Source organism: Medicago sativa, chromosome 6 (assembly GCF_051527215.1).
Source record: "Medicago sativa cultivar Bolivia chromosome 6, Bolivia_mono, whole genome shotgun sequence".
Lineage (NCBI taxonomy): Eukaryota > Viridiplantae > Streptophyta > Magnoliopsida > Fabales > Fabaceae > Medicago > Medicago sativa.
In genome coordinates, this window is record NC_140754.1 from 80,486,321 (window position 1) to 80,509,201 (window position 22,881).

Below are 22,881 nucleotides of genomic sequence, written 5' to 3' on the forward strand. Positions count from 1 at the left end.
AAATCTATTGGAGTTTGGTTGGATACCAATACTTTCTAAGTAAAATTGGCTCAACACTTGAATTAATTTTAAAATGAATTATATAAAAATATGAGATGTTATTAATTGATTCGATGAGGAGTATGTATCCAACCAAACTACATTAAATGTTCACCTCTCCACATCTATATATAAGATCATCTTGAATCTCCTAAAAAAAAATCATCTTGAGTATCTTTTCATCTTTTTCCATAAGATCATCTCTATATTTTAAAAGATATTAATTATTATATTTTTTTCTAACATACACCTACTTAATTTACCACATCTTTTTTTTTGCAATGTGTAATTAATAAACTTTTAAAAATAACATCAATCGTCAACAATTTAAAATCAGTCATCTTTTAAAATATCCTAATTTTGTAAAGCGGCTAGTTCCTATATATATGGATAATTTCTTTACTCTCTCCTTCTTATTTTAAGAGTCGTTTTAGAGTTGTATGCTGTTTTTAAAGAAAATAATTAGTTAAGTTGATTTCAATAGCTGTTCTAGATTGGTTAGAAGATCAATCTCACGTTGACACGTGGCATAAACGTGTATCGCCTTAAGGCCCTTAACTTTCTCTCTTTCTCACAATCTTTTCATAGAAACAAATACTCCCTAAAGGTTTGCACTGCCGTTGAAGTTCTAGGTAGGGGCAAGAAACAATTTTGTTCTTAAAGGTTTGCACTGCCGTTGAAGTTCTAGGTAGGGGCTTGTTTCCAATGATGATTTGAAATGTATGACAAATGAGAAACTTTGGTTTGGTTCTACTTGTAATCATGATTAGCTTTTAATATGAAATAATCTCATTTTTGTAAAAAGAAACTCATGTGAAAACAAAAATAAATGTTCTTGGATATAAAATATATTAGCATTGTTTATATGATGCTTTCGACTTTTATGTTGTTTATTCTCTCTTGTCATTTCTGACACCTCACACCTCTAAATCGTATTTTATAAGGGTTAGATATGGTGTCTAACTTTTGTATGTCTAAATAACACATATCGATAAACTCACATTCCATGTATTTTCTTGGTAGAAACTTTTCATCATCTAGAATTTGTATTTTTATACACATGGAGTACATTTCATTTTGCTGTTGGTTATAAACGGAAAGTGAAAGCAAGATGATATATATAGGTAAGGCACAGCCCAAAAAGTTCCTTGAAGGTTGGCGTACACGTTTTCATAGCATGCACAATCAAATTTCTTCATATATTCCAAAGTGTGGAAACAAAACGTTTACTTGAAACAACATCTATACAATTATTTAGTGCGTCAATGATAAACTATTGAAATGGCATAAAGTTCTTTGACTTCATTTTTATGTTCGTCATTATCAAGTTAAATGGCATAGCGTATATATTTTGTACAAATTTTGATTGCATGAAAGTGTAAAATAATTTTGAATTGCCAATTCTTTTTTTTAGAAAAAAAGTGCAAGAGCATCATCTGGGAAAAAAAATGACATACCACCAATTATGTTGGTATTTAAAATTCATAAGTTGTATTTACTACCTCATTAAAAACCCTACTTATAAAAAACTCTATAGAATAAAATCAATTTGTGAATGAAATCTATGGCGATGGTGTTGTTAAAAAGTCACATATCGGATAAATGATGGTCTGAACATATCTTTATAGGTGAGGGTAATCCTTAAACAAAATGATGCAGAATTTTGTATGTCTACTATTTTAGACTGTCTTTGTTAATTATTTCAGTTCTAAGTTATTGTTAGGAGATTTCTCATCATATATATATAAAGATATACATATATATTTACCATTAAAAAGAAATTTCTAAGTTATTGTTAGGAAACCAGTCAAAAGGAGTTACTGTCATAGGAATATATAATTGACTTTTTAAATTCTGAATTACAATTTACACTAGCTAATTTTTTTTTTTAAAAGTTATTTAATGACTAGAAATTCACTTCATTATCTAATGATTAGAAATTCACATTTTATGATGATTAAATAAAAAATACAGGATTCGAACCCAATCTTTATATACTATGTTTCTAGCAACTGAACTATGTTCACATATGCCAAGAGAAAAACGAAGATGATAAGTGTGCACCTGCTCTATGGTTTAGGGTGAGGATGAATGATATTGCGGGACAATCACGTAGTTTCGGTGCTATAGTTTGATTAACACTGCTACACATATCCATGTATGTACACTGTTTAACTTAACCGCCACCCCACCATGTAGATGATGACATTTCATATCCTCACCATTGAACATAAGATTGTATCAATCTCTTTCAAAAAAAAAAAAAATGTATCAATCATATACTATCATCAAAGGGTGAGGATTTGCAACAAAAAAAACCAAGAGCAAATCACAAATTTTTCATATGAACAATCCACACTATTAATACCCATTTTTAATATTAAAAATTCGTTAAACTTTGTTTTTATGTGGTCAAGATTCTATTAGACTCTTCTTTTATTAGAGAGAATCCCGGTCCTAACATTTACACCATTAAGTTTGTTACGGATCTATATAGTGTATTTTTTCTTTAGGGAGGAGAATCCTTTCTTTAGGGAGGAGACTTGGAGTATAAGAAATGACATTGGAGAATCAAGAAAACAAATTCAATTTGCCACAACCTATTTCTAATTAGGTATGGCCTATTCCGGAATGATTTATCAACCAAAATTCTTTAGTCAATCGGTGCTGAATAACATTTTACGTTAAAGAGTTTTGAAGAATAGTCATAACATTTTGTTTTGGATTTTTTTTTAAGAAATCAAACTCACTTATTAAATTTGTATCAGAGAAAATCGAACCTAAAATCTTAGAGAAAGACTCTATAAGATCTCAAATCAATACGTCTCAAGTCAATGCGACCAAACTAATTAAAGTGGATTACATTTTGTTTTGGAATGATTTATCGGCCAAAGTTCTTTACTCAATCGGTGCTTAATAGTAAACAAAACAAAAATCTACTGTTATTGATATCTATCAAATTTCTGAGTCAAATAACAAGTCAAATTAAATATTAATATTTTCAAGTTGGGGAGGTTAGAAAGTTCGTTGAACCTCCAACTAACGGACACACTAATAACAAAATAGAGGTAGTATTTGATAAAGCTTTGACCACAGGCATGAATGTATATATCATGTTCACACATAAAAAACGACCATAAAAATGTTTACACATTTTATTTTATTTTTTAAACAAAAAATGTTTACATATAGAAATACACTCACAGCCGACGTATACATATTTAATTAATTAATCAAATTAACGTAGATAAAATTATTATTTTTTTGAACAGGCGTAGATAAAATTATTTTATTGATGGCTTTAAATCTCTAATAATAGTTAATGTATCAACTGGGAATCTTATAAAGTAATTTTGTATCTTCTTAAACATACATGAAATAAAATTTATTTAGTTTGTAAATGAAAGAGATATATGGCAAAAAGTTTTAAATTTTTTTTTTTTATTAATATAAATAAATATCGACCACTTGCTACAATTCTCAGTATTTATCCATTTAGTTGGCAACCTAGTAAAAAAGCATCTGAATTGATTGTATCGATGTTATCCATTTGAATTTTTTGCCATACCCACATAATCAATCATCGAATTATTCACAAAATAGGTATATCGAAAAGATAGATGTATATGAGATTGTATTTTTCTATGAAATAAAGTTTCAAGTTGTTCATCAAAATCAGAATAAAGAATCCAAGTTGTAAAGTGATATTTATCTATTCTTTTTCCTAAAAAAAACTTATGATGTTTTTAGCAATATTAAAAAACTTAGGCTCCGTAACATAATTCGGTTGACAGAGACAATATGTTGTTATATAAAAGGTTAGAATTCGAACTTCAAGCATCCCACTTAGTGTTTCACACATGATATAGCTATGAAGCCCGGATACTCCAAAATGGTGCCGTACCTGTGTCGGATACGTATCGGATACCGATACTCCGCGGATACTCCGGATACCGTATCCCAGAAGTATCGGAATTAATTATTTTAATTTAAAATATATATTTTATCGGATACTTAAAAGATACTCGACGGATACACACAGATACTTATAAGATACTTCACACAGACGTATCCAAAAAAAAATGAAGTGTATAAAAATGACATTGTGTTGTGAAAATTTAAGATACGAATCACTATAATTACTTTTCAATTAACAAATTAAATATTATGATTTTGGTGGATGAAAGTAACGAGAGAGGGGAGATTTAATCAATCAACATTAAACAAACTTTGTTTTGAGTTCTTTTATTGATACATTTGTTGATATACTAACATATGAATGAAAATAGAATATGATTTATACAAAAACTTTACATTTTTTATTTTGATCATATGTATTTTTTTTTTTTTTTGTAAATTGTAACTTTTATGATTATATAGTATGAGTAATCAATGTTTTTTTTTAAGTATTTTACACGCATATAAATTTTAATATAAATATTTTGTTAACGTATCTTAGCCGTATCGTATCCTAAATTTTAAAAATTTCGCGTACCCGTATCGTATCGTACCCGTATCGCACTACGTATCCGGGCTTCATAGTGATGTAGTATCAAAAAACTTATGATTCACACTTTTTTTTTTGGGTAAGTAATATGATGACTAGAATTTACTTTTTAAGGTGAATAAGTAGGTGTTCGGGTTCAAACCTCAGAGACAATTCACAACTATTTTTTATATTTATTTATTTTATGGGAAATATTAACTAGTGCTACCGGGACACCAATTAATGACCCAAAATTGGTGACTTTTTTTTGAAAGTTTGTGTAATAAAGTGAATTGAAAATTAAAAACTTTGATATTTTTATTAAATAATCATTTAACTTAGAATGTTTAAAGAGTATCTCGAAAGTACTCGTTAACTGCACCTTTATTTTATTAAAAAAACTTATGATGGAGTAAAAAAATGTGTGCCACATAATTTAAAAAAACAACAACTTGACGTAAAAAATTAAGAATCAAAACTACACATTTGAGAATACGAGAATGTTCTATTTAAAGCAAATAATAATTCAATCAAATTGGTTTTGAATATGACTTTCCATATATATGATTTGACCTAATACAACACAATCCAACGGTTTCAAAACATTGGTCAACAAAATGAGTCATAGAAATAATATAGAACCTTCTTTCTCTGTCAACGACATGGTCCAAATTAGTCCCCTTCAAACTGATCCCTAAAGAATAGATATTTCCCACCAAACTTCTCCAATCTCTTATCTCTTACGTTTCATAATTGTATTCCTTATGTGTCACATACACACCTATATATATATACACACATATAGCAATTCAAAAAATATATATTTTAACGCACATAGTTTATATCTTTACATATTTGCTAGGAAACTTTGTTTCAAGAAATATATTTAGGGCTTGGAAACTTTGTGTGAAGAAAATATTTAGGGCTTGGAAACTTTGTGTAAAGAAAAATATTGAGAATTTTTCTTAGAGTAACAAACATGAAGAACATGAAGAGTAACAAGAAGGATGAAGGTGTTGGACAAAAGGGTATTCCAATTCATAGTCAAGTTGTGAAGATCAAGCAAGAATCAGAGAAAGTATTCGATTGGTCACCTGGTAAACCTGAGATAAGACCTGTTCTAAGGGAGATTTCGCGACGAATTTCGCGGTCACCGTTGGGAATTTCAGGCCAAGCTATTTCAGTTGGTGATTCATAGAGGAAGAATATATCATGTAAGGTTTTGGATTAGTCTTATGATGATGATGATGTATGGAGATTGTAGAGGGAGGTTTTGTATGCTTCCCCTGTTTCTTTCTCTTTTTTCCTCTGTTTTTTAATCAGAGATATTATTTAGATATTTAGTTATATTTTTCTATTTTTATTATCTTTTTGTAAATAGAAATAATAGTATTATTGAATATATGTTTTTGTTTTAGTGTTATGTTTTTTGTTGTGTTTTAATATGTTTCATCAAGTTCATTGGTGGAGGTTAGGAACTGGTCTTATAAGGTTTCTCAATTTTGAATGGTTTAGTGGGAAAGTTCAAAGGAAGGATTAGTTCAATTAATTGCAATTTGTATGCACCTATTTAGGAACCATGATTTTGAAATATTCCATGAGCCAAATTTGGATGCTCTGGTCTTCTAGAAATATTGATTTATTTTCTTTGTTTGTGATTATGGGGTTCTTTAAGGAAATTAAAATTTGATAAAGTTTTGATAAATCTAATTCACTATTTTTTATATAATTTTAAGTATTTATTAAATCCTTAAAACATTAAACCCCTTTGAATAATAGACTATATCAAGCTACATACAATTTGATCATCTCATATTGAGATCTTATAGAAGTTATATGAAAAATATCTTTATTAAAACTTACTGGATTGTTATTTCTGCTACGAGAATGTAACAACATTAAAACTTTTAAGAGAGAATTTTACCGTCCATTGTAATAGTATTTAATTTGAAGAATTTATTTATAAAATTGCGTGTTGGTTAAAAAAATTATATATTAATGAATTTTAATATTTGATGGTGAAATCTTCCACAAAATAAAGTTCCAAATGTGAAATTTCAAGGATCTAAAATCCAACAATATCATCATCCATGTTATCTTGAATTTAAATCAAAGATATGTTGGGATATCAGCCATGAATGGTGAACAATGGTTTTGCAATAGGCAATAGTCAATCAACAAATGAAAACGTTAGCAATATTTTAATAGTGGGATCTAAGATGATTTGTTTTTTATGATCTTGTCACGCCAACCAAGATTAGTTGATTAGAATTTTGGACTTTATAGTAGGTGAGTGTCTGGTTGAGAAGTGCAACAACGGGAAACAAGGACTAGGTGGAGGCTATATCTAAGGTTTCTTATATTATACTCCACTCAACTATAAACAAAAAAGTTTTTTGTCAAAAAATATATATAATCGAAGAAGGCGTCTTAGTAGTATTAATATAGACCTAATTGTAATTAAATTTTAACTAATTTTTTATGGGTCTTGCTAACGAGTGCTCTAAGAGCATTCTTTAAACCCAATTAAAAAATTATTCTTTAAAAAAGTTTAACACTTCAACTTTCGATGCATTGAATACACAATTTTCCATAAAAATTTTACTCTTTGAAGCTCTTGATAATTAGAGAGTTTATACAACAAAGTACACAATAATAAATTTTGAGACAAACAGATAATGGGGCAACCCTAGCAAAGATGTGAGCTACCTCATTTACTTGTGGTATATTGAACTCGGCCTTAGAGTTTGAGAAATGTGCATTGAAGAGACTTCAACATGTTCAAATCACTTGTCTAAATTCTGTAATATCAACTCGACGATGGTGGAAGGAGTCTGTCGTAATCTTTGAATACAAGGCAAAATCGACTTTGTCAAATTGCATGTCACTTCGTTATCAATTTGTTTATCTACTTATCATGTTTAACATCATTTTTTTTAACAAAATCCTTTAATTAATTTCCTTTATTTTGCAACCAGATTTATATTCACCTAAAAAAATTGAATTATTTAGTACTCAGACTTTTAAACTACAAAGAACTAGAATGTTCACCCAACAAAAATTCACCAAATTTCATTCACATTAATCATAGCGTTGAAGGTATGTAAAAACATCAATTGGTTCAAGTTCAAAATTTTATGATTGATAGGTTATTTGTAAATTCGAATGTAAATCTTTAAAGAGGATAGGAATTCTCTCTAACCTTATGTGGAATCTGTCTTGCCTAATATATTATTTTTCTATTGAAAAAGGTATGTGAATGTCTTTTTATTTGTGAACTAATTTTACTTTCACATTGAAGGACCATTGGATTAGCACTAGAGCACTCAATAATCATTGTGGCAAAGAACCAACATTTGACGAATCAAAGAACGCCGTTTTTCTCATTGTTAAAGACTCACTTGATAGCAATGTGAAGACCAACCATATTTAGGATGCTCTATTTGCAAGTGAAGTAATACCTCACCACAATGATAAGATCGTAGTTAAAAAAACAGTCATCAAATGGAATTGAAGTTGAAACATTTACAAGCAAGTTGAAGCACAAATTTGACCTAAACAAAAAAAAAATGTGTCTTTTGTGCACGTGTACAAGTTGTTCAAGGCAATGAGATTGAGACTCACGTACGTGTAAATATTGGATGAAAATAATCGTGATATAGATTATCATGTTCTAGAATTAGTTCATTATTAGAAAAAAAAACATCTTCAAATTTCATTTATTCACCACCAAAAAAAGAAAGAACATCTTCATCTCACGAAAATACATCCAATTCAAGTCAACTAAATCATTTTCATAAGACACAAAACATCCTAGTCGAATGCGTCTTCTTCATTGAAATTATTTCCCCATCTCTCTCGCGCTTCTACATTTTTTTATTTTATGTTACCCACCTCAGATTCTAGAATTTTGAGCATGTTTTTTAGTGAGCCTACGTTATGGTAGAATATGATTCAATTTTAGAACCAAAAAGGTAGAGATCACATGTTGAGTTCTGCTTAGTTATCATCCTCAAACGGACGGTTAGTTGGAGAGTACCATTCAGTCTTTAGAAGATTTGTTAAGGGCTTGTGTTTTGGAATAAGGTGTAAGTTGGAGCGAATGTTTAGCATTGATTGAGTTTACTTACAACAACAGTTTTCATTCGAGTATTGAAATGACACCTTTTTAAGTGTTGTATGGGAGGAGCTGTAGGACGTCGTTGTGTTGGTATTAGTCAGGGAAGAGTGCTTTGATTGGACTGGAAGTTGTTCAGTAGACTACAAAAGGTTAAGATGATTCTGGAAAAGATGAAGGCATCTCAAAGTAGGCAGAAGAGTTATCATGATAAGAGGAGGAAGGATATTGAATTTCAATTTGGAGATTATGTGTTTTTGAGAGTTAACCCCGTGACCGGTGTTGGGCGTGCCTTGAAGTCGAAGAAGTTAACGCCTCGTTTTGTTGGTCTGTATGAGATTATATAGAGAGTTGGAGCAGTAGTGTATCAGATTGCGTTATCGCCGTCGTTGTCGAATTTGCATAGTGTGTTTCATGTGTCTCAGTTGTGGAAGTATGTGTATGATCCATCTCATGTGATTCAAGTGGATGATTTGGAAGTAATGGATAATTTGACTGTTGAGACTGTGCCATTAAGGATTGAAGATCGAGAGGTTAAGCGGTTGAGAGGCAAATAGGTTGCCTTGATGAAGGTGGTTTGGTTTAGACCTTCGGGAGAGAGAGCTTAACTTGCGAATTGGGGAGTCAGATGAAGGAGTCGTTTCCGGAGTTGTTTCCTTCAGGTAATTTTCGAGGACGGAAATTTTGTAAGTGGAGGAGAGTTGTAACACCCCAATTTTTGCTAGGATTATTTATTTATTTATTTATTATATTTGTCTATTTGCTTATTTGATATGTTTAATTTGGGATTAGTGGATTTTTAGACGAGAAACGTATTTTATTCATTTTAGGACTAAGGGTATTTTAGTAACCTTGAGTGGAGAGTTATTTTTATAGAATTAGTAGTAACCTTTAGAATTATTAAGATAATGGTGTATGAGCAATTAGTGTGCTGTTATTGAAGTAATTATGTAGTAACATTTTAATGAGATGAGAAAGTTATTAGGCCCATTAAGAGTGAGGAAAACTTTACCCATTTAGTGAGGCTATATAAGGATAACTCTACTTGTGAATTAGGGTTGTGTATTCATTTCCTAAATTTGACTAGAAAGTAGCAAGAGAGAGAAGTAAGAATAGAGAGGAAAATAGAAAGACGAGGATGAAAGAAGAAACCTAGAAGAGGAAGAAGAAGATCAAACTATGAGGTCAAGGTAGAGGGTAAGATTTGAAGCTCTAGCTTAAGCTTTTGGGAGATTAAGGTAAGGGGGAAAGGTCATATTCTCATAATAAACTATAATCACTTTGATGACATTTGGGTTATGTTTGTTCTTATGAAATTATGAAATTAATGATTATTTAAGTTGATTTCCGTGCTTTAAATAAGGTGATAATTTTGAGTATATGAAAATGATAAGTTTAAGTTGTTTATGTGCTTAAACTTATGCTTGATGTTATAGAATAAGCTGTTTTTGAAATTCTAGCTTAAATGTGTGAAAATCATGATGTTGTTGTTGGTTATGGCTCAAACTATGTTCTAATTGCTTGCTATGTGTTTGAGTATGTTTGTATAATGAATTTTATGGAATGAGTTATGATAAATGTGATGTTTGGTTAAGTTGTGGTTTTTGGTGAACTTGTGAGAAATGGATGAATATTCATGAAATGGTGTTTTGGTGAATTGAGCTTTGTGATTATGTTGGTGTTGTTAATACGGTGAAATGAGTTTTGAAATTCTGTTTTGGGGTATAAGTTTTAGGTGTGAAATTAAATTGGAGAAAAACGGATTTTTAAGCTAAGAATCATTTTAAGTGATTACGTGATATAAACTATGTTTTGATGATTGAACTTGAGATGTTTTAAGTTGAAAATGATGTTTTAAAGTAGAACTTGAGTGGTTTAAGTGATTGGGACGAAATCGGTGAAAACGAGATAGAAAACAATTTGGAAAACGGAATTTTACGCGTGAAACCGCGAAACAAAAAATCAGAAAATCTTGTATTGTCAGGGTGGCACGACCGTGCACCCCTTTGGCACGGCCCGTGCCAACCTTTCTAGTTAGGATGACACGAGCGTGCGCCTCTGTGGCACGACCGTGCCAACCTCTCTGTGCACGTGAAGTCAAATTTTTCGTCTTTTAAGGAGTTTTTAAGCATACCATTAGGTCCCAAACACCTAAAATTAGTTAACTAACGTATAATTGAGCACTTAAACTTGATTTAACTTGTTTTGGATTGGAATTGAATTGTATGGTGCAAACTTTTGAAAATAGATGAACTTTGGCATTTTAAGAAATAGACGGACTTTGAAATTTAATGAATCATGCTAAGTTAACTTGAGAACGATTATGTGCCATTGTTGTGAAGATGAATGAGGATTGGTTTGATTATGATATGTATCCTTGAAAGATGAATTAGCTAGCATAAATTTTTAATCGTCTTTATATGCCAAAGGTGCTAAATGAACGGTTGTTGTTTATTTAGGTGATAAATGCTTGATGAAGATTTTGATGAAGACGATTCGTTGATAAATTCATAATTGTCAATATGATGGCAAAGAGACATAATCTTTATGTTCATAACCATATAAATCTAGTTTCCATCCATCATGAACCTTAGTTGTCGGACCTACACTTTATTTTTACAAAAATCAATATTATGCGTCAAAAAACTAAATATTATTAATCATGTTTATCGAAGTTAAACATCATCGAATGGATCACAACATCAACCCATTTTTGTAAAATCAAAACCCACAATTGATAGTATCCTATAAAATATTAGAATCGATTCTAACAAAACGATGAAAATAAAATTTAAATTTCCATTTTAAAAAATTAATAATAGCTTTAATGGTATTTTTTGTGGCTTTTAAGCTGAAGGTTCAATTAAGTCCTTCATCAATGAAGCAAAAACAATATACTACTATTAGATTTAATCAATGGCCTTGGGAAGATGTTAGCATGGACTTTGTCCTTGGATTGCCTCGGACTCAACGCCAAAAGATTTTGTGATGATAGTTGTGGATAGATTTTAAAAACTATCCCATTTCATCCTATGTCAAAAGAGTAATGATTATGCTCAAGTTGTTGACTTGTATTTGAAGGAAATTGTTTGTCTTCATGGGATTCGAAAAACCATCGCTTTTGACATGGATGTTAAATTCTTATGTCACTTATGGAGCACATTGGGAAGCAAGATGGGCACTAAGCTTCAATTCAGTAGTGCCAAACGTCCCCAAACAGATGGATAGACTGAATTTGTTAACATGATTCTGAAAAACCTACTTCGGAGCTCCATAGCTAAAACCCTAAAATAGTGGGATCTTATCTTGGCACAAGTTAAATATGCTTATAATAATTAAGCTAACCAAGCTACTGGAATGTGTCCTTTTGAAGTGGTGTACGGAACTCGACCACATAATTTGCTAAACTTGACCTCATCGTCACAGAAACATTACTTTAGTGCATATGTAGACAGTTAGAGCAAAAGAGATCGGTAAACTTCATAAGCAGGTTTAATAATTAAACAAAACTCTAGATACAAGATTGACCTACACATGTACAAAAATCAACAAATCTTTAAAGTTTGAGATTTGGTATGGAGACATTTGCTCAAAGAACGATTTTGAAAACAACGAAATGCCAAGATGTCACCAAGAGCTTATGGTCCCTTTAAAATAGTACATAAAATCAATGACAATGATTATAAAGTAGAACTTTCAGGAACCTATCATGTTTGAACAACCTTGATTGTTGTCGACCTTACACCATAACTAGATGATGGACTATATATAAACTCGAGGGAGAGTTTTGTTCACCCCGGGGAAGATGATACAAAACTAGACATAAAGGGAACCCATTGATTGCAACACCCATATGTGTAGCTTTTTCTCATTTGCATCATCACTTACCTCATGTAAGTCACCATAGTTGCATACAACCACCTAGCCACTTACATTGACATTTTATTTCTTGCTTTCTCATTACTTTTCAACATTCCTATTTCCATTTACATTGTATTTAAGGCCTCTAGTATTGCTATAAACAGGGCCAAACATTCTTTGTATTTTGATTATTGAAATATATAAAATTGTGAGTTTCTCATTTAAAATTGGATTTCTAATCCTCCCTTTTTAAAAATTCTAGCATGGGAATACATATGAGTAAAAAGAAGACATACGCTATGCATTTCGAAATCGGGTTTTTTCTTGCTGCTACCATTGAAATTCATTCGTCCACCTCTATTAATATCAAGTAAGGATGTCCTCAACCTGTTTTGAATGTTTTTTGGTTTTCCCTTTTAATAAAGAGTATAGATTATCCCTTTCAATAAGGAGTATTGTTTTCCCTTTCAATAAGGAGTATTGATTTTCCCTTTCAATAAGGAGTATTGTTTTCCCTTTCACTAAGGAGTTTTTGTGTTAATCGGAGACAATGAGTTGCATAGCTTGGAATTGTTGTGGGCTTGGTAATCTACGAAAGATTAGTGCGTTCAAAAAGCTCTTACGAGATAAAAATCCCGCATGTGTATTTCTCACAGAGACTAAGAAAAAAGATTTTGAGATGAACAACTTTCGGAATGTTCAAGGTTTATCTGGTGTTGTTGCTGTTAGTTGTTTAGGAGAAGGTAATAGATGTGCCGGCGGTCTTGCAATGTTTTGGAAGGAAGAAGTTGAAGTGGAGGTATTATCTCTTTCCTCTAACCATATTGATGTCTTAATTGCTATTGAGAATGGAGATGAGAAATGGAGGTTTACTGGGATATATGGTTTTCCGGAATAGAAATAATGGTTAGCAACGTGGAAAATAAATAAATAATGGTTAACAATGTGAAAACCAAAATATTCTTCACATATCAAACAAATTTTTTTTATCAACATCCTCTCAGAAACAATTGCTTGGTTAAGCAAAGATTAAAAAAAAAAAAATTTGGAACGAAAGTATTTGTCAAAAAGAAAGTTTCTCCTAAGAATTTCCAATTTCATGATTTACATCAAAATAAAAACATAAAGAGAAATAGGAATGTGTATATGTACATGTGCCTATACATTACTTATCAATAAAGAGATCATAATGTTTTCGTTTTTCTCCATCTCTCCTTTTTTCCTTAACAATGTAGAACTCCTTTCAATTGGGGGTGCATATAAGACAAATTAAGCATATGTATTTGTATAGAAGTTTGTTTTATAGTGATAGGGTGATCATAACACAACTCTTATGTTCAGCCATATCTATTAGGTAGATACTTTTTACATCTTATGACTTTCTCGTATGTCCTGTTCGGATCTTAAAATCCGAAATACTTTAACATGTTTTAAAGAGTTTATGGGATGTTTATGCCGTTCTGATTCTATAATTTAAACTGTATAAGACGCGCGAGAAACTTAACAGATGAAAAATGAAGGTGCCAATTTATTTTATTTGATATAAATTAAAGTCCAAAAAAACATCTCACTAGATGAATAACAATATTTATTGGAGGACATTACTGACCTCATGGGATTGTGTCTTTAATGGAAAGATAGAAAAGGACACATCTATTGGCACCCCTCATGCCCACATGCACACTATATTTATAATATTTATCTGACAATGATTCACCATTTCAATGCTACTTATCATCACATGACGGTTGCACCTCTTTCATTGATAACAATATTCAATTGCTGAATTTGGAGGAATGTATTGTAAGCACCACATTTCATCAATTTTCATACAAATGGAAAAAAGAATATATATCTTTTGCATTTTTTATGCAATTATCTATGTGAGACTTTGAAGTCATATTGAATTTGCATTTCTTCTTAAGGTTAGGGTAGGTTGGTGGTCCATTCTAGACCATTTACAACTCAAGGGCAGTGGAGATTTCTTGTTCTTTTTGCTTTCTTATTATTGTCTTCTCCCATTGTGAATAAAAAAATAAACACCTAAAAACACTTAAACATTTTGTAGATAGGTTATCTCAAATTTGAATTCCCTAAAGTTCAATGATAACACAATTGCCAAAATCTAATAATCTAGATTGTTTTGTTATGTCTAGGCGGTTAGGCAAATCTATTTCCAAATTTAAATTTAAAAAATTGAATTAATTGTTCACAATTATTTTAATATAGTTCTAAATATAGTTCTAAATTTCACTACCAAAAAAAAATATAGTTCTAAATTTAAACTTAAAATGTGGTTTTGATGTCAATCTAATATTTTAGATTGCTTATTTATTATTTAGGTCCAACTTATTATCTCTTATCTCAATCCTCAAACTATCACACAAAAAAAGAAAATCGATGATTCAAAATTTGATTGTAGGTGTATAAAATCTGCTAGATTGTTTCGACTCAAATTCAAACTCAAATTCTATCTGAAACTCGTTAAAATCTAAATAGGTTTTGATTATTTTCTAGAATGTTATTTTTTTACCACAAGGGGAAGAACATTTAAATGATCAAGCTTTTCCTAAAGAAGCAACACATTGAATACAAGAAATAGCACATACATTGCATTATTGATCCATGAAATTATTAGAGTAAAATCAAGAAGCAACCATGTTATTAATGATAAAATTATTGTCATCCAAATACATGGACTAAATGCTTTGTGCTTAAAGACCACTTGGACAATTACTACTAATGAAGCAACACTTTGCATGATAATAATAGATATAAACTAAACTATTTATTGAAGACATAATGTGATGTGGTCCAAATCCAAAGACAAGTGGTTGTGACTTCATGGTTTCCATAGAAGGGTAGTTTCAGCAATCATGGAAGTGACCACATAGGGATCCATATTAGAAGAAGGCCTTCTGTCCTCAAAGTAACCTTTGCCATCTTTTTCTGTGTCTCTTCCAACCCTAACTGAGGCACCACGGTTTGCCACACCCTACATACAATGAAACATAACATGAATATTTGTATACCAAATCCAAAATATTAAGGTATGTTTTGAGGACTAAATCTATCTTTTTATATATATTTGAGAATAAAATGATAAATAATTGTATAATATTTCAATCGTACTGAATTCTTATCTTTAAAAATATTTTATAACTTCCTTAATTTTTAAAAAGAAGAATACGTATCCTTTTTTTGGGCACACAACAAAGAACCTTCGAACATCTTAATGCTCCTACTCAGGTCACAAACTTGTGTTACGAAGCATATGTCCTCATATCTAAAATCCATCATTCAAACCCTAAGAGGTACCAAAGCCCTAGTTTGTTATTGAAAAATCATTATTTTTTGTACTTAATACCAATATGAGAAAAATTTCAATTATTTTTACTAATTGTTTGGCATTCAAATTTTCACCAACTTTCTTGACAAATACTTATAGCTAATAGTTAAAGACTTTTATCTTAAAGTACATAAATCAATGTAAAGAACTGACCCAAGAAAAGGTGTTGATGTCTGCTGTTTCATGTTTTCCAGTGAGACGTCTCTCATTTCCTTCTCCATAAGCAGCAATGTGCTCCTTATGCCTCAATCTAAGCTTTTCAATGGCCTTCTTGATGATTTCATAGCCTCCATCCTCTCTCATTGACTTTGTGCTGGAATAACCAATGAAATAATAAGAAAATGACTATATTTCAAAGATACTATTGAATAGTGTTGTCAATCACGCATATTGCGAAAAATAGTGGTTTGTTGAGAACGACTATATTTCAAAGAAACTATTGAACATCGTTGTCAATTGCACGAATTGCGAAAATAGTGATTTGTTCAAATCAGTTGAAATCGTGGTTAAATTTGAACAAACCACTATTTTCGCACAAAGATACTAAATAGTGGTTAAATAGTGGTTTGCTCAAAGATACTAAAGAGTACTATATCGCAAAACAATATCGATTTACTCAAATTTCGCTATGGGATGCTATAGCTACAATTTTAGAACAATGATATCAAATGCAATTTTTCCAATATGTTATAATGTTTGTTACCTATAGTTTGTGTGAGCACCAGCTCCATTCCAATCACCCTAGTAACAACAATGTAACAAACAACCAAATATCAAAATGGAGAAAAAAATTAATAAAGAAATTGTTTCTTTCTCTTTCAACTCTTCAACCATACAAAAGTTTTTAACAAATTTAAAAATAGTTAAAAAGGGCATTCTAACCGGAATTGGCTTAGGGTCAAATGAAACAACCACTCCAGCTATCTCTGTGATCCTCTGTAATAATATAATATATAAAAATTTCATCAGATATAACATTTTTATTGATATTCTTGGTTTTGTAGCCCTTCAAAATAAAAAATTTAGAAAATAAATAAATGAAAAATATAAGTTACCTCTAGAATGTAACGAGCAGCCCAAATTTCATCTCCAGCAGAAATACCAACAGAAGGGCCAACTTGGAACTCCCACTATAAAATTGTTATATAATTAAAAAATACGTAACTTTATATAGAAACCAATAAGATAATAATAAAAAACACACATGAATACTAGTACTAGTAATGAAGCATTTTAGCCCTTGAAATTGTAATAGTTGATCAATTTAATTCCACAAATTCACATAATAACAAATTAGTCTTCTAAATTTAATTCCACAAATTCACATAATAACAAATTAGTCTTTTAAATTAAAGAATATAAATAAATTTGTCCTCTCTATCAACATATTTCTTAAGTCTTTACCATTTTAAAGACTAGAATGTTTATTTACTCTACTGATTTTTTTAGTATTTGACTCCTCTAAAATGAACAATTTATCTTATTTTAAAATAAAGTCAATAATATGAGCTATCAATGAAATCATGGTTGATATTAAATGCACTTAACAAATAATGAATTACGAGTGCATTGAAATCAGCTATATTTTTTTCTTTTGATGAGCAAAAACTTAACAAATCGTGAATCATGAGTGCATTGAAATCAGCTATATTTTTTTCATTTGATAAACAAAAACTTAACAAATCATGAATCATGAATGCATTGAAATCAACTATATTTTTTTCTTGCAATAAGAAAATCTTAACAAATCATGAATCATGAGCGCATTGAAATCAACTATATATATTTTTTCTTTCGATAAGCAAAAACTTAACAAATCATGAATCATGAGTGCATTGAAATCAACTATATTTTTTTCTTTCAATAAGAAAATCTTAACAAATAATGAATCACGAGTGCATTGAAATCAGCTATATTTTTTTCTGTTGATAAACAAAAACTTAACAAATCGTGAATCATGAGTGCATTGAAATCAACTATATTTTTTTCTTGTGATAAGCAAAGTCAAATATTTTGATGTAATACCTGGCCAGGCATAACCTCTCCATTGATGCCACTAATGTTAATGCCAGCATAAAGACAAGCTTTGTAATGTGCATCAACAATATCACGACCATATGCTTTATCAGCACCAATCCCACAATAATATGGACCCTGTTCAAAACAAAATATATATATAATTACACAAAAGAACCTTAGAAAAATTGGAAAATAAAAAGTTATGTACGGAAAAATGATACTACCTCCGTCCCTAATTATAAGACCATTTTGAGAATTTTTTTTGTCCCTTTTTATAAGACCCCTTTGCTATTTCCAACTACATTAATTATTTCTTTACATACATGCCCCTATTTATTATACATCTTTTTCTTCAATAAGCAATAAATAACATGTTGAAAACATAAACCAACCCTCTCTCTTGAAGGATAAAATTGTAAAACCAATAGTAATTACAAACATATTTAATACAAATATCCACTATCTTAATTCCCGTTATTTTTTCAAAAGGGTCCTATAATTAGGGACGGAGGTAGTATGAAAGGAAAGTTACTTGTAAAGAAACATTAATTTTACAAAAACAAAAATTTAAGGAAAAACAATTTTTGACATTGCATTGTCTACTTGTAATAAGAAAAACCATTTTCTTAGCACAAAAACATGTATCATAGATTTGGTTGAAAAATTGATAATTGGGACAAATCCAAAACAAGATAAACATAAAGGGAACAAAAATCAAGAAGAAGAAAAAAAAAAAAAAAAGGCACTAAATGACAAGGAAAAAAAATCATACTTGTGGTCCTGGAAAGCCACCAATAGGCCATCCTAGTGGCCAATTAGTATCTTTCTGCAATAATGTATACTCTTGCTCAATACCATACCTGTTAATACATTCAAGAAATATTAATTTTTGGTTATAATCTAAATAATACTAATACTTCATATGACAAAAATCTAAATAATACTAATACTTCATATGACAAATAATGTGTTACATGGTTATAGAGTTTATGTGTCTGACACTGATACATGTAGTTATATTTAATCATTTTTTATTTTTTTCAAATTACAACCAGTGTCAATGATCATTGTCGTGTTTAGTATTCGTCAACAACTTAATATATACTACATAATCTAAAAAAGGGTTTTAAGAATTTGAAAGGATAATAAATGGTAAAACCTAAGAATCAAAATAGGAGGTTAGGAAATACATACCATGGTACCTCAGCAGCAACATCAGGGTGACTGAAAATTTTGGCAGCATTGTGCCTCTTGTTTGTTGGGAGTGGTTCACCAGCTGGGGTGTAAACATCACAAATCACCTGAATATTTTTTTTCCCACAAAGTGAACATTTGTCAAAAAAAATATACATTTTGATTAACTAGGAGGCATTTTCCTATTCAAATATAATTAATATAAAGCATAAACCAATTATGTCAAAATTGAAAAATTGAAAAACTTACAAGAATATTGTTGCCTTGTCTAAATGGATCCTTGAAAATAGCTTGTGGACTTTTTTTTATCAAATAATCAAAACAAACAAAAAGGAAAGAAAGACTCATAAGTTTCTTGTGAAAATAATTAGCAAAAACAATAAAAAACATAGAATTATGAGTGATAAATTGAATCATACTATAAGATAACTTCACTATCTTGTCCTGGAGCTTGATTTGTGCTTGATCCATCATAGTTCCATTTAGGAAGTTTTGAAGGGTCACTCACTGGACCAGGTAGAGTCTGTTTATTCAAAATCACCAAAAAAAACCAATAAATGAATAAATACAAATTTAATTAACATAATGTATATGAAACTTTTTTTTATAATGATGATTAATAAGTGATTAAGAAATAACAATTACCCTGGCTTTGCTTCTAAGGTCCATACCAGATCCACCAACCCTGTATAAAAAATAAAAAAAAAACATTAATTTTTATTTAATATTATAGATTGTTATTGAATATTACACATAACATAATAGATCAACCAAAGAAAAGGGTTTTAGGACTTAGCAATAAGAAAACAATACAATAAAATAATATTACAAATAAACCATAGAGGGTTTAATTCTATCAAAAACAAGGGTTTTAGGACTTATCCATAAGAAAACTATACAATAATAAAAAATATATATAAACTCTTTGATCCATAAATAAACCATAGGTTTAGAGGAACATTGAAGAATGAAGAACAACATCTTATCTAATTTGAATAAAAGTTCTAAAAGAATCAACCCTTTTAAAATATACCTATAATCATAATGACATATCAACAAAGTTGTTACATTTTTTTTTGTATTTATTCTATATCAAAAGATTTTCATAAACAGAACATAAAAACAGAGTCCCCTGTTTAAAAACAGAGTATCCCCTGTTTTCATAAGGTTTATGTAACAAGAAAAGATCCTTAAAACCTTACCATATGTATTCAGCAATAATCTTTTCAGAGGATTCTGAGAGATTGAGGTTGATGAGATCTGAAAGCAAAGACATGATGATGAATAGTGAAGGAAGAAGAAGAAGAACACAGTGTGTGAAAAGCAAGTAATAGACAAATAGCTACAGAGGAATCTCTAGCTTTTTTGTTAAGGTCAAAAGAGAGGGTTTCATATGCTACTATTTATAATGAGTGATATGAAAAAAACTACTAGTAAAGTGAAGATTAATTTGGACGTGGTTTTAGGTGGTTGGAGGTTTTATTTTATTTTTAAATTAATAAAATTTTAAAAATAGGATTATCATTTATTTTTTTTCCTAAAATAATTGATTATCTTTTAACTTTTTTCTAAAAGAAAAAGAAGAAACATGATAAGTTTGAATTTTTAAATGAATCTAATGAGCATATATAGCGGTGTAGATATGATTCTTGTTACACAAAAATATGAATTATAGGTGAAGAGCAATGTATGATAGGGTGAGTAAAAAGCATTGCCTTTTCTTTAAAAAAAAAAAAACATTGTCTTTTAAGTTAATTTAATATAAACTTAATGATGTGGTTGGTGGGTGGGATAGTTCATTTAACGTATATTTAGTTTTTGGAAAATATTTATTTTTTTATTTATTTCTTTTAGGAAAAATTTTGTTTATCCATGTTCAGATGGACAATTCGTGTCCATATATCTGCTCTTTTTATTGTGCTAACACGTGTAAATTATAAATAGTATTTTTTTTATGAAAATTTAGATTTTGAATAAAGTTATATGTATAAATGTTTGTGGCTTATTGTACCAATAAAAATTATGTTTATCTTTTTCAATTACACGACAATACTCCATAAACTCTTATCTTTTTATTGACACCAATAATATAGTATAGAAAAATTTGTTTAAAAGTATAACCTAAACAATAAAAAATCCGTACATAATCTCCTATTCTCTTTTTTTTTTTGAATAAAAGACTTCAATTTATTAAATCAAAAGGTCTTTACAATACACCTCATAGATTGGATCAGGAACTTGCTCAATCCAAAATCTATTTGGGTCAGAATGAGCAAAAAGTGCCAAACCATGTGCGACCCGGTTTGCCTCTCTATGGATAAATCTAAATCGACACGTGTCAAAGGCTGATTGGAGTAAATGGATTTCCTTTATCAAAGCCCCAAAATAAGATCTATCCTCTGTAGGGTCATTTTGAACATGCTGAAGAAGCTTATCGTTGTCTCCCTTAAACTCAACTCTCCGAAATCCACAGTCTATTGCAAAACGAACAGTAGTGAGGAGACCAAAAGCTTCAGCTAAAGTTGCATCTTCCATTCCCGGCATCTTCCACGTAGCTGAAGCTAAGACTAAGCCATTGTTATCTTTAACAATAGCACCTAAACCCCACCAATGAAGGAACTGAAGGTTGGAATCCGAATTTGCTTTCACCATGTTTTCTTCCGGTTTCATCCACTGGTGAGAACGCTCTGATTGACGGGAAGTATGCGAGCTAACAGTTGGAGCGTTGTGTTCGATCTGGGGATTGGAGGCAGCTTGAAATTCCTTGATGTTGTTTACTGCTCTGATAATTATCTCCGGTTCAGGTATCATTTTTCCTTCAAAAACACTTTGATTCCGAGCAAACTAGATGTTATATGCAATAGCTGCTATCTGAATATTGGTATCTGGGTCATAATTTAGAATTGCATACTGAATCCAATCTGTAAAATTGTTGATGATAGTGTTAGTGATGTCAATATTTAAATGACTTCCAAACCAAACCCTGGAAACTAGAGGACAGTTCATGAACACATGGTTCATGTCTTCAATCTTAGACTCACATCTGGGGCATAGTAAAGAGTAGTGGATGCCTCTTTTTTCCAATTCATTCCTTAAGGGAAGCGAGTTATTCAATACTCTCCAAAGAAAATTTTTATGTCTAGGTATAGTCTTCAGTGCCCAAAGTTTTTTCCAGATTGCAGTTTCTTGACTACTCGTGCTGCGAAGGTAGGTAGAAGTAGTTTTCCATAATTTAATGGCTTGATAGCCACTTTTTACAGTGTAAATTCCATTCCTTTCATGCATCCACATTAACTCATCCTCTTTGTTGACATTGATCAAAGGAGTTTGTTCTATATTAATTTGGTCTATTGGGATGAAATTGGCTTTAAGAATATCTTTGTCCCAAATAAAACCAGAACTGTGTATGAGGTCTTGGACTTTGGTCACTGTAGCATTACCCCTATTAGGAGTTATGATTTTATAGGAGGGCAGGGTGGGAACCCAGTTATCCTCCCAGATGTTAATTTTAGTGCCAGAGCCCACTCTCCAGCAACTTCCTCTCTTGATAACCCAGATTGCCTGTTGAATACTTCTCCATGCGTAGCTGGGATTATGACTTGTAGCTGCCTGAAGTACATCAGAGGTAGGATAACATTTAGCCTCATAACACTGAGATAGTAAGGAGTTGGGGTTAGTGTGAAGCCTCCAAACTTGCTTGGCCAACATTGCTAAGTTGAATTCTCTGAGGGTTCTAAACCCCATTCCATCTGAATGTTTAGTCTTGAAAAGATTAGCTTTCTTAGTCCAATGAATTTTTCTTTTGCTTTCAGAGCT

The 22,881-nt window shown here is 30.6% G+C and overlaps 3 protein-coding genes across 3 annotated transcripts; 1 reads left to right on the forward strand and 2 right to left on the reverse strand.

Annotated features, from left to right (window-relative positions):
- Positions 1–5,222: 5,222 nt before the first annotated feature.
- On the forward strand, positions 5,223–5,948 carry LOC146917267 (uncharacterized). Its single transcript, XM_085719065.1, has one exon. It carries the CDS (start codon positions 5,505–5,507, stop codon positions 5,721–5,723), a length of 219 nt encoding a protein of 72 aa, XP_085575191.1. The 5' UTR covers positions 5,223–5,504; the 3' UTR covers positions 5,724–5,948.
- A 9,186-nt stretch (positions 5,949–15,134) lies between these two features.
- On the reverse strand, positions 15,135–20,441 carry LOC146917268 (glutamine synthetase nodule isozyme). Its single transcript, XM_085719067.1, has 12 exons — positions 20,268–20,441; positions 19,711–19,750; positions 19,485–19,588; positions 19,315–19,363; positions 19,066–19,172; positions 18,644–18,731; positions 17,878–18,006; positions 16,908–16,982; positions 16,735–16,788; positions 16,556–16,593; positions 16,006–16,165; positions 15,135–15,498 (listed from the first exon to the last, which is right to left on the reverse strand). The coding sequence occupies exons 1-12, from the start codon at positions 20,339–20,341 to the stop codon at positions 15,346–15,348; spliced, it is 1,071 nt and encodes a 356-aa protein (XP_085575193.1). The 5' UTR covers positions 20,342–20,441; the 3' UTR covers positions 15,135–15,345.
- Positions 20,442–21,255: 814 nt separating this feature from the next.
- Positions 21,256–21,876, reverse strand: LOC146917269 (uncharacterized). The gene has a single exon (XM_085721858.1). It carries the CDS (start codon positions 21,874–21,876, stop codon positions 21,256–21,258), a length of 621 nt encoding a protein of 206 aa, XP_085577984.1.
- Between the last annotated feature and the right edge of the window lie 1,005 nt (positions 21,877–22,881).

What these genes read in the sequence shown, in the direction of transcription:
- LOC146917267 (XM_085719065.1), top strand. Translation starts at nt 5,505, where the DNA reads ATGAAGAACATGAAGAGTAACAAGAAGGATGAAGGTGTTGGACAAAAG.
- LOC146917268 (XM_085719067.1), bottom strand. Translation starts at nt 20,341, where the DNA reads ATGTCTTTGCTTTCAGATCTCATCAACCTCAATCTCTCAGAATCCTCT. An exon ending in GATAGTGAAGTTATCTTATA is followed by an intron (nt 19,364 to 19,484) that starts GTATGATTCAAT and finishes GATAAAAAAAAG; the next exon opens with TCCACAAGCTATTTTCAAGG. An exon ending in GAGAGGTTATGCCTGGCCAG is followed by an intron (nt 16,983 to 17,877) that starts GTATTACATCAA and finishes ACAATTTTATAG; the next exon opens with TGGGAGTTCCAAGTTGGCCC.
- LOC146917269 (XM_085721858.1), bottom strand. Translation starts at nt 21,876, where the DNA reads ATGATACCTGAACCGGAGATAATTATCAGAGCAGTAAACAACATCAAG.